The following is a 14,843-nucleotide window of genomic DNA, read 5'->3' as shown; positions in this document are numbered from 1 at the left end:
GGTCTGCACAGATGGGAGGTGACTTTGAGTTCCATGTTTCCAAGCAGCATTTGTAAGCAGGTAGGTTATGGTGATAACATTAACCAAAATCTCCTACAACAGGAATTTCCATGGAAAACAACACCCTGGTCATCGAGCGAGTGAAAAAGGATGATGAAGGGCTCTATGAATGCAAGGCATCCAATGACATGGGCCAAGACAGCACGTCAGCCTTCATCAAAATCCAAGGTGAGATCCAAGCTAAGGCAAAATCCACGTATTGTGTTGGACTGGGGAGTACTATTGTTCAGTCATGGGCTTTGGCTGCATTTAAAATATCATTGTGTGTTTAACCTACAGGTTCTGAGGAGAAATCCAACATTGAAGTTATCATTCTGGTCTGCACTGGTCTAGCTGCTACCCTCTTCTGGCTTCTTCTGACCCTCTTCATTCGGAAACTGAGAAAAGTAAGAGAGCTTCCACATTGCGCAAAGGGTCTGGGATTGGATCCAGCTTATGGTGGTATCAGAGTTTAGGGCTGAATGTTTAGGACAGATGGGTAGTTCTGGGCTCCCCAAACCAAGAGAGACAGGGAACAACTGGAGAGGGTCCAGCAGAGGTTACAAAGATGCTGACAGGACTGGAGCATCTCTGTGAGGAGGAAGGGCTAAGACTCCTGGGGCTGTTTAGACTGGAGAAGAGCAGCCTGAGAAAGGATCTTCTCAATGCTCAACAAGAGCTAAAGGGTGGGAGGCAAGAGAGTCTGATCCCATTTCAGTGGTGCCCAGTGACAGAGCAAGGGGCAAGGGATACAAACTAAAGCACGGAACATTTCCTTTTAACTTAAGGAGAAACTTCTTTGGTGTGAGGGTGCTGGAACCATGAAGCAGGCTGCCCAGGCAGGTTGTGGAGCCTCCTTCCATGGAGAGATTCCAAACCTACTTGGACATTCTGATCCTGGGCAACCCCCACCATGCTATGATTCTATAATTTCTCCCCACCCTGTTTTTAGCCTGATGCCACAGACATTAAAACAGGATACCTTTCAATTATCATGGATCCAGAGGAGATGCCTCTTGATGAGCAGTGCGATAGACTTCCCTATGACAGCAGCAAATGGGAGTTCCCAAGAGACAGGCTGCGGCTGGGTGAGTGGTTTGGGTATTCTTGCTGTAAGGAGTGATGATTTCTAACTCTCCTCAACTTCAGTGCAACCCAAAAGACAGCCTATCATTTAGTCCCTGTCCTAGGTGAGAATTGGCAGTGAGTCCCAGAAATCAGGATCATCTCTAATAGCAAGTGAAATAAGGGATTTGGGAAGAAAAGCAAAGATGGAGCCCCCATCCCTCGAGACATTCAAGGTCAGGCTTGGTGGGTCTCTGAGCAACTTCCTCTAGTTGGGGATGTCCCTGCTTTCTGCAGGGGTGTTGGACTAGATGACATCTAGAAGTCTTTTCCAACACAGTGCATTTTATGATTCTATGCTGTCTTGCTCAAAATAGCTACCATCTCTTTATCTTTCTTGGAGATGTGAAGCCAGGCTCTTGACAGGGAAGAAAGGTACCTCCAGGTACTGTCCCTGACAAAAGAATGGTTTCACAACAACAAAGGAAAAAGGAAAGAGAAGTCAATCTGAAAGGTGACAGCCTTCCAGTGAATTTATTTTGAAGAAACCTATCAATTCATCAATCCCTTATCAATCACTTGAATTTGGCATTGAGATGTAAAGAGCTATCATGAAAAAAATGAGCCAGCTCTCACTCAACAGCTCAGCTCACCAGATGATGGAGCAAGACAATGTACAAAGCAAGTTGTGTTTGCAGAGGAGCACAGTAACATCTGCGTGCAGTGATGAGTGCAAGAAATAAATCTGTACTGTGTACTCTTAGTGCTTTAGCTGGAAAACATAGAAGAAGGAGGAAGACAGACAAAAAGAATGAAAAATTACATGATGGCAGGATGAGTCAAAGCACCAGAACCAAAAGGCAGACCATGATGGTCAGTGTAGTCTACTGCATTGTGGGCCAGAGCCCTCAGAGCACACTAGGAAACACGCATGAAAATTCAAAGGAAAGGGAAAATAAAGATGGATTGTGATCCTAAATTCCATTTAGTATAGCTTTTATGTCAAATAAATGTCAGTAACTGAAGAGTTAATGTATTCTGACACCTGAGTGCTTTAGATGGCTATCTCCATGACCATGATTCATGCGAGATCAAGGTTCCACAATTCTGTATTTAACCCAAACTCCAATTGCCTGGGCTGCAGGACAACTGTATGGAATGCTTTTTACTCTTAAGCCTTGCCTTCATCTGAATGCAGATGTAGTTACTCCACTCTGTTCTGTCACCTACTGTATTGCATGAAGCCCTATGGATATAAATCCCACCCTTTATATCCATAGGCTGCACATATGTGATACAGGCTGCTTTTACTCTTGGTCTACGTCATGCCTGGGCACTGGAGTCTTGTGTGTCTTGCAGAGCTCAGAGTGCATGTCTCCCTCTTATCTGATGCAGACTGTCATAAGTCCCCTTTGGCTCATTCTTGACTCTTTGCTTCTCTAGGTAAAACACTGGGTCATGGTGCTTTTGGGAAGGTGGTGGAGGCGTCTGCTTTTGGCATTGATAAATCTTCAACCTGCAAAACAGTTGCCGTAAAAATGCTTAAAGGTACATACATCCCTCTGAGATTCTCCCCAGACTCCTCAGGGAACCTGTGGTCGATGAGGTTTCCAGTTCTGAGCTCCCAAACCAGTCCCAAGTTCATTGTGTTGGGGAGTGGGTGTGTCATATGGGAGCAATTAGTCATTATGCAGTGGATGGTAACGGGTAGGAAATGACAAGCGGGCTCCGTGCTGTGCTGCTGATTAAGTCTGGTATTCCTAGCGGAGGGAAACAGCTTCCAGGTCCATGGGGTTAGGAGGGAAACAGATTACAGAATGTAATTACATTAGATAGGCTGAAATTGGATCTGAGCCTTCAATCGCAGCCCTTCCAGATGTAGAACAGTTCAAGGGGTTGAAAAAAAATGAAGCAATGTCAAGGGAGTGAATTAGAGACAACTTGCTTGCAATTATTGAAATTAAGGAAAACTTTTCCCATTTGGTAGTGGGGAAGGGGAGAACATGGAGCCTCTCCTTTCACACTATATTGAAATACCAAACTTCTGCATACGGTTTATAAATAAACACACCAGCCAGGACACTGACTACTTGGGCTGGAGGCTTTAAACCTTAGATTTTTGTCAGAGGTACAGTCCATGCTCACTGGATGGCTTTTCATAGCCCACACTGCTCTGCATCACTCCTGCATGACACTATTAACCCTCACAATGCCATGATTCAACAACTTCTGTCACAATATTTGGCTCCCACGGCTGGCCGCCTCTCCTGACGTTCTGCTACTTCCCACTTCTCTGAAATGTCACCAGCATCATGTCATCACCTCTTTGGACTTCCTCCAAACCTAGTTTCCTTTCTCTGTCTTAGTCAATAGATCTTCAGATCATCTTCTCTTCTGCTGTTCTTTCTTCTGTTCCATGCTCATCTCCAGATCCCTAGAGTGTCCTTGAAGGCCCTGATTCTGACACATTTCCTTCTCCATCCAAAATTTACCACCCCAGATAGCTCTGGGTTTTCATCCACCTCCACGCTGTGCTTCCCAACATGATCCTCATGCGAACTCTAGCCTGCCTGCACATATTCAGCAAAATATTCAATAGTTCCTCTGTCATTTTACACCTTCCTCTCTCAATGGAGTCAGCAACCTCATGCTCTGACATGTCCCTCCTCAACTAACAGGTCCATAGCTTGTCATCTTCCTGAATAAAGCAGATTCCCTAGCGTGAGTCAACCCATTTGGGGTGGGGAACAAGGAAGGCTCTGGAGACGTCTGCATTTTGGTAATCGTAGCATTATCTGTCGTTTCCATGAAGTGGGCTGGTATCAGTTCCAGGATGAAGGCTAAAACCTGATGTGCAAGACCATCTGAAACACTCCTGAGGCTGGTCTGGTTAGATTTTTAGATATGTTCCAGCTCATGCCAGAGTAAATCAGAAGCAATACCCCCATCTCCACACCCACCTACAAACACTGGTGACAGAAGAAATCTTGGGCTTGAAACAGCTCCTTCTGTATGACATGATTTGGTGAAAGATTTGTTTACAGAGAGTTCTACAAGCAGATGAAGAGGTTACATCTGTCACACCAAAATCTGTTATATAACTGTTTCTTCCTATTGAAATCCTACACTATAGGAAGGTAAATCCAGAGGAAACAGAATGCAGCTCCTCTTGTGGAAATGCATCATGAGAGTTTTGGAAGGATACAAACCAGCATCTGAGCAATGTTCTGGTCTGAGAGTGCCTTCTCTACCTTTGGCAGCAAAATAGAATGAAACTACAGCATAAGCAAGTGCTTCACCAAGTGTCAGGCTCATAGTTCACACATAGCTATGGTCCCTCTGCTCCACTGTCTGTATTCTGTGGGTCAATAAGGTCTCACAGGGCTGAGATTAAGGAATGTTGTGCATTCTCAAGTACATTTTGGGACCAAATTTATAGATGTGTTGGACTCCTCCTTCACCTGAAGTGAAGAGTTGCTCAGTACTGTGGAAAAATATATTCTAAGGTACTGTGAAGAAGTAGTCCTAAACTGCACATCCCCATCAGAAATGGAAGAACATGTTCTTCTGTCTACTGTTGTTGGAGTGGTTGGTTGTTCCTCTGCTGAGCTTGCAAAATCCAGTCCTTACAAAAACTGATTTGAGGGGAAAGTTCTCCTACGGGACAGTAACCCTCCATAACACATGCTAAAGAAAGGAAGAGTCACCCAAAAGATAAAGTGCTATCCCACTCCATAAAGGTCAGCAGACAATGAAACGGATGAATTATTATCCGTTGAAGGTTCTGAAAAGCAAAGATAGTGCAAGTAACCTGGGTGGGTTTTGTTTCCAAGTACAAACAGGATCTTGCTGGGTCCTGTCAAAAATATCCTGTTGTGTAAAGATGATTTTTTTCCTGTTTATCTTAAGCAGAATGTGCAACTACTAACGAATGCAAGGCTTTGATGTCTGAGCTGAAGATCCTCATCCACATCGGACATCATCTGAATGTAGTTAACCTGCTGGGAGCCTGCACCAAAGCTGGAGGTAAGAGGTCCTCACTAAATAAAGAGCAAAGAAGAAACACTTTGGTGTTTGGATGTAACCAATGGCAGAGTCCAAGTCTCATGCACATTCATTTAACATAAGCACAAGTATTTTTACCTCTCTGCTTATAGGAGAACTTCCGCTACTGCAGAATATGGCCACATCTCATCAATGGTTTCTGAATGTCTTCTCCCAGTCAGTGATGTCACTTCTCGATTTTCTCTTTCTCTATCCTATGTAAGCTTGTTTTCCAAAGGGACTATGAACTGAAGGGAGGTAGAATCTTTAATTGCAATTAGGTGCCCAATTCCTCCACATTGGCACTCCTGATCACTTCAAAGGTTCTTCACCTTCTTCTTCCCTGCCTTATCAAGAGGATGCACCAGGCTGAGCACTTAGCTACTTGAGGCCTCCTCCTTGCCCAGGCACTTCACCCTTACCAGGCAAACAAAGGCAATGTAATGTAGTATACAGGAAGCCTGAGCAGCCCAAAACTGAATAGAGCAACAGCATGAATTTCCAAGGAGCTGAGCTGGCCCAACTGGCTGTAGATCATACAAAGAATCTGTTCCAAAGTGCAGACTTGCACAAAGGACTCCATAAATCTTAGACATTTGTCACTAAAACATCCCTTCCCATTCTTCCATAAAAAGCATCCTTATCCATTACTTTAACTTGAGGGTAACAACTCTCAGAGATGCCTCTTAGCTGCTCACAATGAACCTTCAAAACAATACCCAAAGGATAGATTTAGGAGAGCTGACAAAATAAAAAAACACAACACAAAACCAGAGTAAAATAAATTAAGAGGAAAGAGGGAGGTGCACACATCTGTTGTCATCTGAGACTCTAAGGCTATCACCTTCCCAAGGAACATGCAGTTCTCCAGTCAAGGCGGGGAAAAAGAAAACTCCAGTGAGGTAGATCTGATAGGATGCCAGGGAAGAAATCTACCCTCCAGCAAGAGACTCCCAAGTCCCTGGACGAGCAGTCAGTAACCAGTAGGCACAGATGCTGCTGCAAACTGGGAGCCATGAGCAGAGAACTTGCAGAAGTTGTTGTAGCACTGCAGACCCCAAAAGCTTGTATGGGAGGATGGCCAGCTTTAGCTGGAAGGTTTTCAGATTCAGATGCGTAACAAGTGACCTTTGCTTGAGACTATGAGGAGAAGGAAAGAAACATGGATGCTGCTAGAGTCTCCTGTCAGGTTAATGAGGTGGTTTAACACAAAAAGGCACCTAAAACCATGGTGGCATTACTAAGAGGTCAAAAGTTCTTAACTAAAATGCCAATTCAGCCACAGAGTTCTAGCTGTGTAATAAACCCCATCTCAGTAACTGATCAATTACTGTGACTGTCCAACCTCTGAGGAACTTTTTGTCACCGGAATCCCTCTGTTTCCTGCTCTCCAGCCTGCTCCATCCTGATCTGATTGCTTCTCACAGAGTCATAGGATGATATGGGCTTGGAAGGACCTTTACAGATCATCTATGCCAAACCCCCTACACTCAGCAGGGACATCTGAAAGTACAACAGATTGCTCAGAGCCAGAAACAACCTGACCCACAATGGTTCCAGGGATGGGACATCTCCCACCCCTCTGGGGAACCTGAGACAAGGTCTCACCACCCTCAGTGTCAAACATTTCTTCCTTCTCTTCAGTCTAAATCTCTGTCTTTTAGCTCAAACCATCACCCCCTGCCCTGCCCAAAAAACTGTTTCCAGCTTTTTGATTTGGCCCTTTAAGTCCTGATAGGCACCAGTAGATCCCAGTCTCTCTTGAACTGGTGAGCCCAGAACTAGACCCAGTATTCCAGATGTGGCCTCATTAGGGCAGAGTAGAAGGAGAGGAGAAACTTCCTGGACCTGCTGGCCACACACTTCTTCATGCACCCCAGCACACCACTAGCATTCTTGGCAGTTAGGGAACATTGCTGACTCATGGTGAGCTACTTGTCAACCAGCATTCCCAGGTCCTTCTCTGCAGAGCTGCTTTCCAGCAGATCAAGTCTTATCCTGTACTGTTGCAGGGAGTTGTTCCTCCCCAGGTGCAGGACTCTACACTTGCCCTTATGTTATTGTCACAATCCACTGGTTATTATTGCTAAAATTCCCCATCTTCCTTTTAAAGTGGTGACCTGCTTCCAAGCAGTAGTAGCCAGGATATCCAAAGTTCACTCTTCCCTCCTAAAGCCCTCTGCTCTCCCTCACAGCCCTGATCTCAGCCTTTCCAGTCAATATAGCATGTGTGAGACTGGCCCGAGCAGGCAGAGTGCAGTCCAAGCCTGTATGTGCATTTCTGAGACAGCCAGAAGTGCTCTTCAGAGCTGCCTCCTTCCCAAATGGCCAAGAGCAGCTCTCAGCAATTTTCCTTTGAAGTTCAGACTCCTAATTCTGAAGTATAGAGCTTCAAGGCAGAAAAAGGATTCTAGACATGAAAGACTGGTTGCTTAAGATTGCAAATACACGTTTATATGCATCCTAGCCCCACAATTTCACCTCTTCCATTATGATGGTTACAAAGAGCGGTGATTATGCTAAAGGCAGAGAATGTAGCTTTTCCCTAATAGCCCACACTGAAACATAAAAGCATTTTCAAGCAGATTTTCAAAATATGCATAATTGTGTAAAAGCAGCAATTGCACTGAACTCTAGAGGAGTCTGCACACAAAAAAAATAAAGGAAGAAATTGGTAGGACTTCCCAGGCTCTCAAAACTTCAGGCTATATGTTTCTGCAACTTTTGGGTTAGAGCTGTATAATCCCCCTGGCACTGGGTAATGGTGAGGCCACCTTGAACACTGGCGTCAGTTTTGGGCCACTCTACAAGAAGGATGTTGAGGTGCTCAAGCAGGTCAAAAAAAGAGCAACAGCAGCTGGTGGAGGGTCTAGAGCACAATACTTCTGACAAGCAGTTGAGGGAACTGGGATTGTTCAGCCTGGAGAAAAGGAGACCGAGGGGAGACTTTCTGGCCCTCTACAACTCCCTGAAAGAAGGCTGGAACAAGGTGGGTGTTGGTCTCCTCTGCCAAGAAACAAGAGACAGGAGAAGAGAAAATGGCCTCAATTTGCCTCAGGAGAGATTTAAGCCAGACATAATAAAAAATTTGTTCCTCAAAATGGCTGTCAAGACCTGGCCCAGACTGCCCAGGACAATGGTGGAGCCACCCTTCCTGGAGAGGTTAGAAAGCCATGGAGATGTGGTGCTGAGGGCTATGCTTTAGTAGTGATCTGGCAGTGCTGGGTCATTGGTTGGACTCAGTGACCTTACAGGTCTTATCCAATCAAAACAATTCTACAGTTCTTTGAATCTGCATTTTATTGTTCCCAGTGGTATCAGCTCCACACAAAACAAACAGTTGCGTAGGCAGAAAAGAAAAATGAAGACTGCTGCAGACTCTGGGTCTATGCATAGAGTAAGACAACCTTAACAGCAGACAGGACTGTATATTCTTGCTCATCATTCCAGATTTTCCTGTTTATAAATAAGGAATAAATGCCAACTATCACCATCTAATGGGGGAGACAGATTCAGTACTGTGCTGTCTTCTTTCCTTACCCACCGCAGCATCACTTTTCTGTCTCCTCATTTTCTCATCCAGGCAATAAGAGTAACAGCATTTCCTTATTGCAAAGGGGATTTGTGAGGATCAGTGGGTATTAAGTGCTTTGAGGTGCTTCAAAACTCATTTGACTTTCACTGTCTTTTCAGGTCCTTTAATGGTCATAGTGGAATACTGCAAATATGGCAACCTGTCCAACTATCTAAGAGGAAAACGAGGAGATTTCATTGCCTACAAGGTAAAGCAAAAATAAATGCCCAGTTCTCCCCCTCCCAAGGCAGAAAATTAACAGGTTGCATTTTTTCCTGCATTGGCCCTCCGGCAGTTTGGTGTTTATGAAGGCACTTTATTTGCTCAGCACAGTGGTGGAACACTGAAGCAGTCTTGTTTCAGTAGTGCCCAGTGTAGCGAGCACAAACCTGAACATAAGAACTTCCACCCAACCATGAGGAGAAACTTCTTTAATATAAGGGTGAAAGAGTACTAGAGCAGGCTGCCCAGACAGATAATGTAGTCTTCATGGCTGGAGACACTGAAAACCCACCTGGAGGCCATCCCCTGCAAGCTACTCTGGGAGAACCTGTGTGAGGGTTGCACTCAATCTCCAGCAGTCCCTTCAAAGCCCTAGCATTCTGTGATTCTCTGGGCTAAGCCCTGCCAGTAACAGAAACCTCCCCAAGATTTTTTCCCAGGTGGCTCTATTATTATTATAGCTATTGTGTACAAGCACAAAAGTACATAAGGTACTTTTTGTAAGAGGAGGAGACTTTCCTGATACAGTCACTCCAAACATCTTTTCTCACCATTGTTTTCATGAAGTGCAGGGACTGGGTTTGTCTCACTCCCCAGGACAGGGCAAGACAGATGCATTTCAGTGCCTGTCACACACATACATCAAACAGTGATTTTTAGCATGGTTTCCAAAGCAAACAAGAGGTAGAGAGTTACAATAACTCTTTGCTCATCTATCACTCTCATCCAGCCAGCTTCCAGATTTTTTATTTATTTTTTGTGTGTGTGTGGTGTACTATTGCTTTCAGTAAAATGCAGGTTATAGAATCATAATTCTGTATTAAAAAATAGGAAATCAGGCTTGGGTAGTTCTCCTCCTCAGAGAACATCATGTTCTGAGCTCATCTGCAGAGGACACTTGCTCCATATGCCATTCTGTAACAAATTTTGAATCCCTAGGCATAGCACCATTCAAAGCTAAAAATCAGTTTTATGTTATTTCTAGTCCCAGGAAAACTCAGACCAAGCAGAGAAAAGTCTGGATGAGTCTAATAGTGATTTAACTGAACTGATCAAGAGGCGCCTTGAGAGCGTAGCCAGCACAGGAAGTTCTGCCAGCTCTGGATTTATTGAAGACAAGAGTTACAGCGATTCAGAAGATGATGAAGAAGGTAAAAGAAACCTACCCAACCCCAGATATTTTCTTGTAAAGATTTTTGCTACTTGGCTAGTGCCATGCACACTGTCACACACTATCTAAGACCTTAAGCAGCTTGACAACGTTCCTGAAATCAGGTTGTTGGTGGGTTTTTTTTTGCTCTCACCTGTGTCCCGCTCCAATTTTCTCACAAGAGATTTCCAATAGTGCATGTGCATGTCCCCTCTCAGTCTGCTCCTCTCAAGTAAAAGGAGGAATTGCAATATTTTACCAGGAGATTTATGGAGTCAGTCTGTCCCCAGTCTCCTCACTCACTGTAAATATTTTCCCCTCATTTTTATCCCCAGATGTTGCTTTCTCCATAACTAAATTATGATTGATGCTTTAATTAGCTGATCTCCTGCCCCTGGGCCAGTAGTTCCTAAATCCAATTTGTAACCCCAATAGAGACTTGATACAAGAATAATCCAGTGCAGGGCTGGGGTCACAGAATCACAGCATTGTGGGGGTTAGAAAGGACATCTGGAGATCATCTAGTCCAACCCCCCTGCTAAATCAGGGTTACCTAGAGCAGCTCACCTAGGATCACAATAGCCAGCTAGATTTGGAATCTCCCCAGAGAAGGAGAATCCACAATCTCTCTGGAGAGCCTGCTCCAAGACTCCAGCACCTTAACACCAAGGAAGCTTCTCCTCACATTCAGGTGGAGCCCTCCTAGATTCCAGCTGGTGCCTGTTGCCTCTTGTCCTGTCACTAGGCACCACTGAGTAGAGTCTGGCCCCATCCTCTTGCCCCCCACCCTTTAGCTCTTGCTGAGCATTGATCAGATTCCCCTCTCAGTCTGCTCTTCTCCAGACTCAACAGCCCCAAGTCCCTCAGCCTTTTCTCCTCACAGAGATGCTCCAGGCCCTTCAGCATCTTTGTAGCCTCCACTGGACTCCAGCCAGTACTTCCCTGTCCCTCCTGAACTGGGGAACCCAAATCTTGACCCAGGATTCCAGATGTGGCCTTAGTAGAGCCAAGGAAAGGGGTAATGTACATGCAAGAGGCTCCAGTGCCAAAAATATTTGGAACTGTTACTCTACTGTCTTTCCATCTATGTCTATGATCTCTCCTAGATACTGAGGATCTGTACAAGAGGCCCCTGACTTTGGAGGATTTGATTTGCTACAGCTTCCAAGTGGCAAAAGGCATGGAGTTTCTCGCCTCCCGAAAAGTGAGCTCATTAAAACATCAGGGCTGAACTTCTTTCACAGAATGATGAGTATCTGATATGAAGAAATCCAAATACAGTTTTGAGCCTGAGTAGTCTGCTTTTTGCTTTTCTATTAAAGTGTTGGAGATTACGTCAGCTCTGGTGGTTAAGCAATAAATAGCAGTTAAGGAGTTGTGAAGGAATATCCATCATGTTCTTGGCTACAAGGACTGGCATCCATAACATGAGGGTTTAGATAGAAGGAGTGAATACAGATTGTAAGGCAATTCATAGAACTGCCTCATAAATAAAAGCAGAAAAGAGTTTCTCATAAAGGTCCCTCAAGTATGGTCAACAGAAGTACTACTGAAAAACAAAGAGGGAGTATCCAGCTACTTATTTTTCTTGTCAGCAACATTGGAGACTTTGCTGGAGCAAAGTTAGCACCTCTTTTAGATACAGAAAGAGGACATTTGTGGCCTGTGCACTGTCTGTTTAAGTAAAGGGAAAACCATTCTCAAACCAAAGGATGCACAAAGCTGAGAGCTTGCATTCAGCTACCTGGGCAGCACACACAGACCATGCTACACAAGTCTCACATACACTCATGGGACTGCACATGCCAATGGAGCTGCAGGTGTTTTTTCCCCTCTCCCAACCCTTCCATTGAATAATTAACTGGAAAGATGGCATTATGCTCACCTACCCATAACTGAGAAAGTAATTTCACATACTAAAATCAGAAAACTAACTGTGAAACTTGGCTCCTTCCCCAGGTTATTTTCTCTTTTGTCATTATATTTGCAGATCCCCACACATATTTTCCTTCTCTAACCTGCTCTCAACAGAAGTTCATTTCTTTCTTTTTATTTTTCAAAGAAGCTTCTGTGCTTTCAGCTCTAGCAAGAGCTGGTTTTCCAGGCAGACCCTCTGATTTCATTTGTCCTCATTTCTCTGCAGTGCATTCACCGGGATTTAGCAGCAAGGAACATCCTTCTTTCAGAGAACAACGTGGTTAAGATCTGCGACTTTGGGCTAGCCAGAGATATTTATAAGGACCCTGACTATGTACGGAAAGGAGATGTAAGTGGAAGAAATGCCAGTCGGGACTTTTCTTTCCCCTGGAGCTTGGGCAGATCAGTAACAACAGTTCTGGTCATGTGTTGTGTCTTTTGACTTCTTAGGCAAGGCTTCCACTCAAATGGATGGCTCCAGAAGCTATTTTTGACAAAATTTACACAACCCAGAGTGATGTGTGGTCTTTTGGAGTGCTGCTATGGGAAATATTTTCTCTAGGTAAGTGTCTTGCTTTGAGTTAGAAGAAAAATCTCTTCAGTCAGAAGAGACTGAGCTGAGAAGCAAAATCACTGAAGTTTTAAACCCTTTCCCTCCCCCCCAAAATTTACAGCTCTGTTGCTAAGAAAAGCTTTTATCAAATGATGGAACATGCTGGCCAGAGAGGTGGTGGAGTCTCCACCTCTGGAGTCATTCCAAACCCATCTGGATGCCCTCCTGTGTAACCTGCTCTGGCAGTGGGGGTGGATTAGACAATCTGCAGAGGTTCCTTCCAACCCCTATCATCCTCTGAGAAGATGGTGCCATGTTTCTAGTTAGCACAAATGCACAGTGCAGATCAGGTGTAAAATAACGTGATGGGGCTTAAGTCAATCAGAATCCACTGCCAAAATAGTAAATTTTAGGGGCCAGGGAGGGTGGGGGAGGGTAATCAAATCCAAACCCCTGGGCTTAACATTTGTGATAGCAGAAACCAACAGAGCACTGAGCTAATGCAAGCCTCTGCTGCTCAGAATGAGATACTGCTTGGAAGAAGATTCCCTGTCAGGCCACATTTTGCTCTAAACAGTCAGATTGAGGAAACTGCAACAGCTCAAAGGTTGCAGCAGATTATGTTGCCTTTGACAGTGGTCTGATGCTGCTGGTGACAGCCCATGGAACACAAGGGGGTGTGCCCACATGACATTTTATCCCAGCTTGATTATCTTCCCTACTAAATTTAAGTAAGATTTTAAGTAAGAAAGCAGCTGCCAGCAGGTTGATAGGAGAACCAGTGCAAGGCTCTGCCTAAGTCATTTTAGCAGCGAGCAGGTTGAATTCACAGTCTGTCTGGCCATATCATTTGCAAGCCACAACATTTTTGAGAGAATAGTCAGAGTTCTTGATGCACTATAGCTTTCATCTCATGGGGCTGTTAGAATTCTCAGCCTTGCTAAGATCTGGTTACTGTCCAGCAGATAGAGCCCTGCAACATAGACAATCTTACAGACAGTTGGACTTTGCCACTCTCAAATTCTCCTTCCAGAGTGGCAAGTTTTGTTTTCCTGCGGGAATTCAGGAATGTCAGCTCTGGCTTTTGAATCAGCATTCACAGACAAAAGAAAACAAGCGGCATTGTCATTGTAAGCTGCTGAATTTGAAAGCAAATCTGCTATCTTTGCTTCATGGATCAGTTGAAATTAATGATGGGACTCAAGATGCCAAATCCAGATCTGGATGCAAAGTCTGGAGCTATTTCTATCCTAATCTTTCTTTAGGGCTGGCCGTAAAGAGCACCATCTGATTTCAGTCCAAATCCCTGATTTGGATTTTTTTCTCTAGTTCATATAAGCTTACAAAGCACAAAGTTCACACTCAAATGGTTAAAAGAAGTGGCAGTTCTCACTTTCTCCAGAGCCCTATTCAGTTAGAGTTCAGTCATTTTGGTATGCAAGCTCCATGGCTCTAGAATAGCATCACCTGCTGCCTAAGTTCTGAAACACCACAGAAAGACAAAGCTCAAGAAGCAACAGCAATGCCCTAGTTCCAGCAGAGTCACAGAATAGTTTGCATTGGAAGGGACCTTAAAGGATCATCTAGTTTCAAGGTGTGTTAGCATTAGCATGCAGAGACACACTCAGATGGCACAGTCTCCACCTGGCATCTCCAAGGAACCAAAGGAACTCAATGCTGAGGAACAGCAAGGACCAGTGCAATAGGCAAATTCTATGAGTCCCAAAGTTCTGACAGTTTAGCAGCTGGGAACATTGGGTCATTTGGTCTTTAATACTGAAGTCTTATAAAACTCCAATTACAGTCACTGAAATTCATCTCTATTTTTAAGCATGGCTACCTGGTTTCTTTTAATTTTAGATAGTCTCTTTTCATAATGAAGGTGTTTCCTTGGAACAATAGACTATCCTCTTCTAAATTCAGAGGAATCCACTAAGTGACCCCATGGGCTACCATCCGTAGCACAGCCTCTGCCCTCACTATGATGTGGATGACAAATGCCTCTCTTCAAGCTGTGGCACAGATTCAAAAGCAGCCCTTTTCTCTGAAATGGTTTTTCAGAGAGCTCATCCAGGCATGCCTGTGGTTTGGCACCACTCACATCTGCAGCTCACACGATAAATATTTAATTAAGGATTTGTGTCACTGATTGAACTCTCTTATATAAAAGTTTTACAGATCATTGAAAGCCAGAGGGTTGAAAGTTATTTGTTGTTGCTACAGGGTATGTTTTGGCTGCCATTTACAGCTGCTGATTTTACCAGGTCCCACAGACTTAG

At 44.3% G+C, this 14,843-nt stretch overlaps 1 protein-coding gene across 1 annotated transcript in view; it reads left to right on the top strand.

Moving 5' to 3' along the window:
* LOC104300147 (vascular endothelial growth factor receptor kdr-like) overlaps positions 1-14,843 on the top strand; it is a 148,793-nt gene that overhangs the window by 112,882 nt on the left and 21,068 nt on the right. Inside the window, exons 15-24 of the mRNA XM_054169355.1 lie at positions 103-228; positions 340-446; positions 992-1,127; positions 2,548-2,652; positions 5,017-5,130; positions 8,842-8,930; positions 9,930-10,095; positions 11,201-11,298; positions 12,238-12,360; positions 12,462-12,573. Of these exons, the coding sequence (XP_054025330.1) occupies positions 103-228; positions 340-446; positions 992-1,127; positions 2,548-2,652; positions 5,017-5,130; positions 8,842-8,930; positions 9,930-10,095; positions 11,201-11,298; positions 12,238-12,360; positions 12,462-12,573 (1,176 nt within the window). The remainder of the gene's footprint in view (positions 1-102; positions 229-339; positions 447-991; positions 1,128-2,547; positions 2,653-5,016; positions 5,131-8,841; positions 8,931-9,929; positions 10,096-11,200; positions 11,299-12,237; positions 12,361-12,461; positions 12,574-14,843) is intronic.

The sequence above is a fragment of the Dryobates pubescens genome, chromosome 18 (assembly GCF_014839835.1).
Source record: "Dryobates pubescens isolate bDryPub1 chromosome 18, bDryPub1.pri, whole genome shotgun sequence".
NCBI lineage: Eukaryota > Metazoa > Chordata > Aves > Piciformes > Picidae > Dryobates > Dryobates pubescens.
Note: the sequence above shows the minus strand (reverse complement) of the source record. Positions and strands in the feature narration are given on the sequence as shown.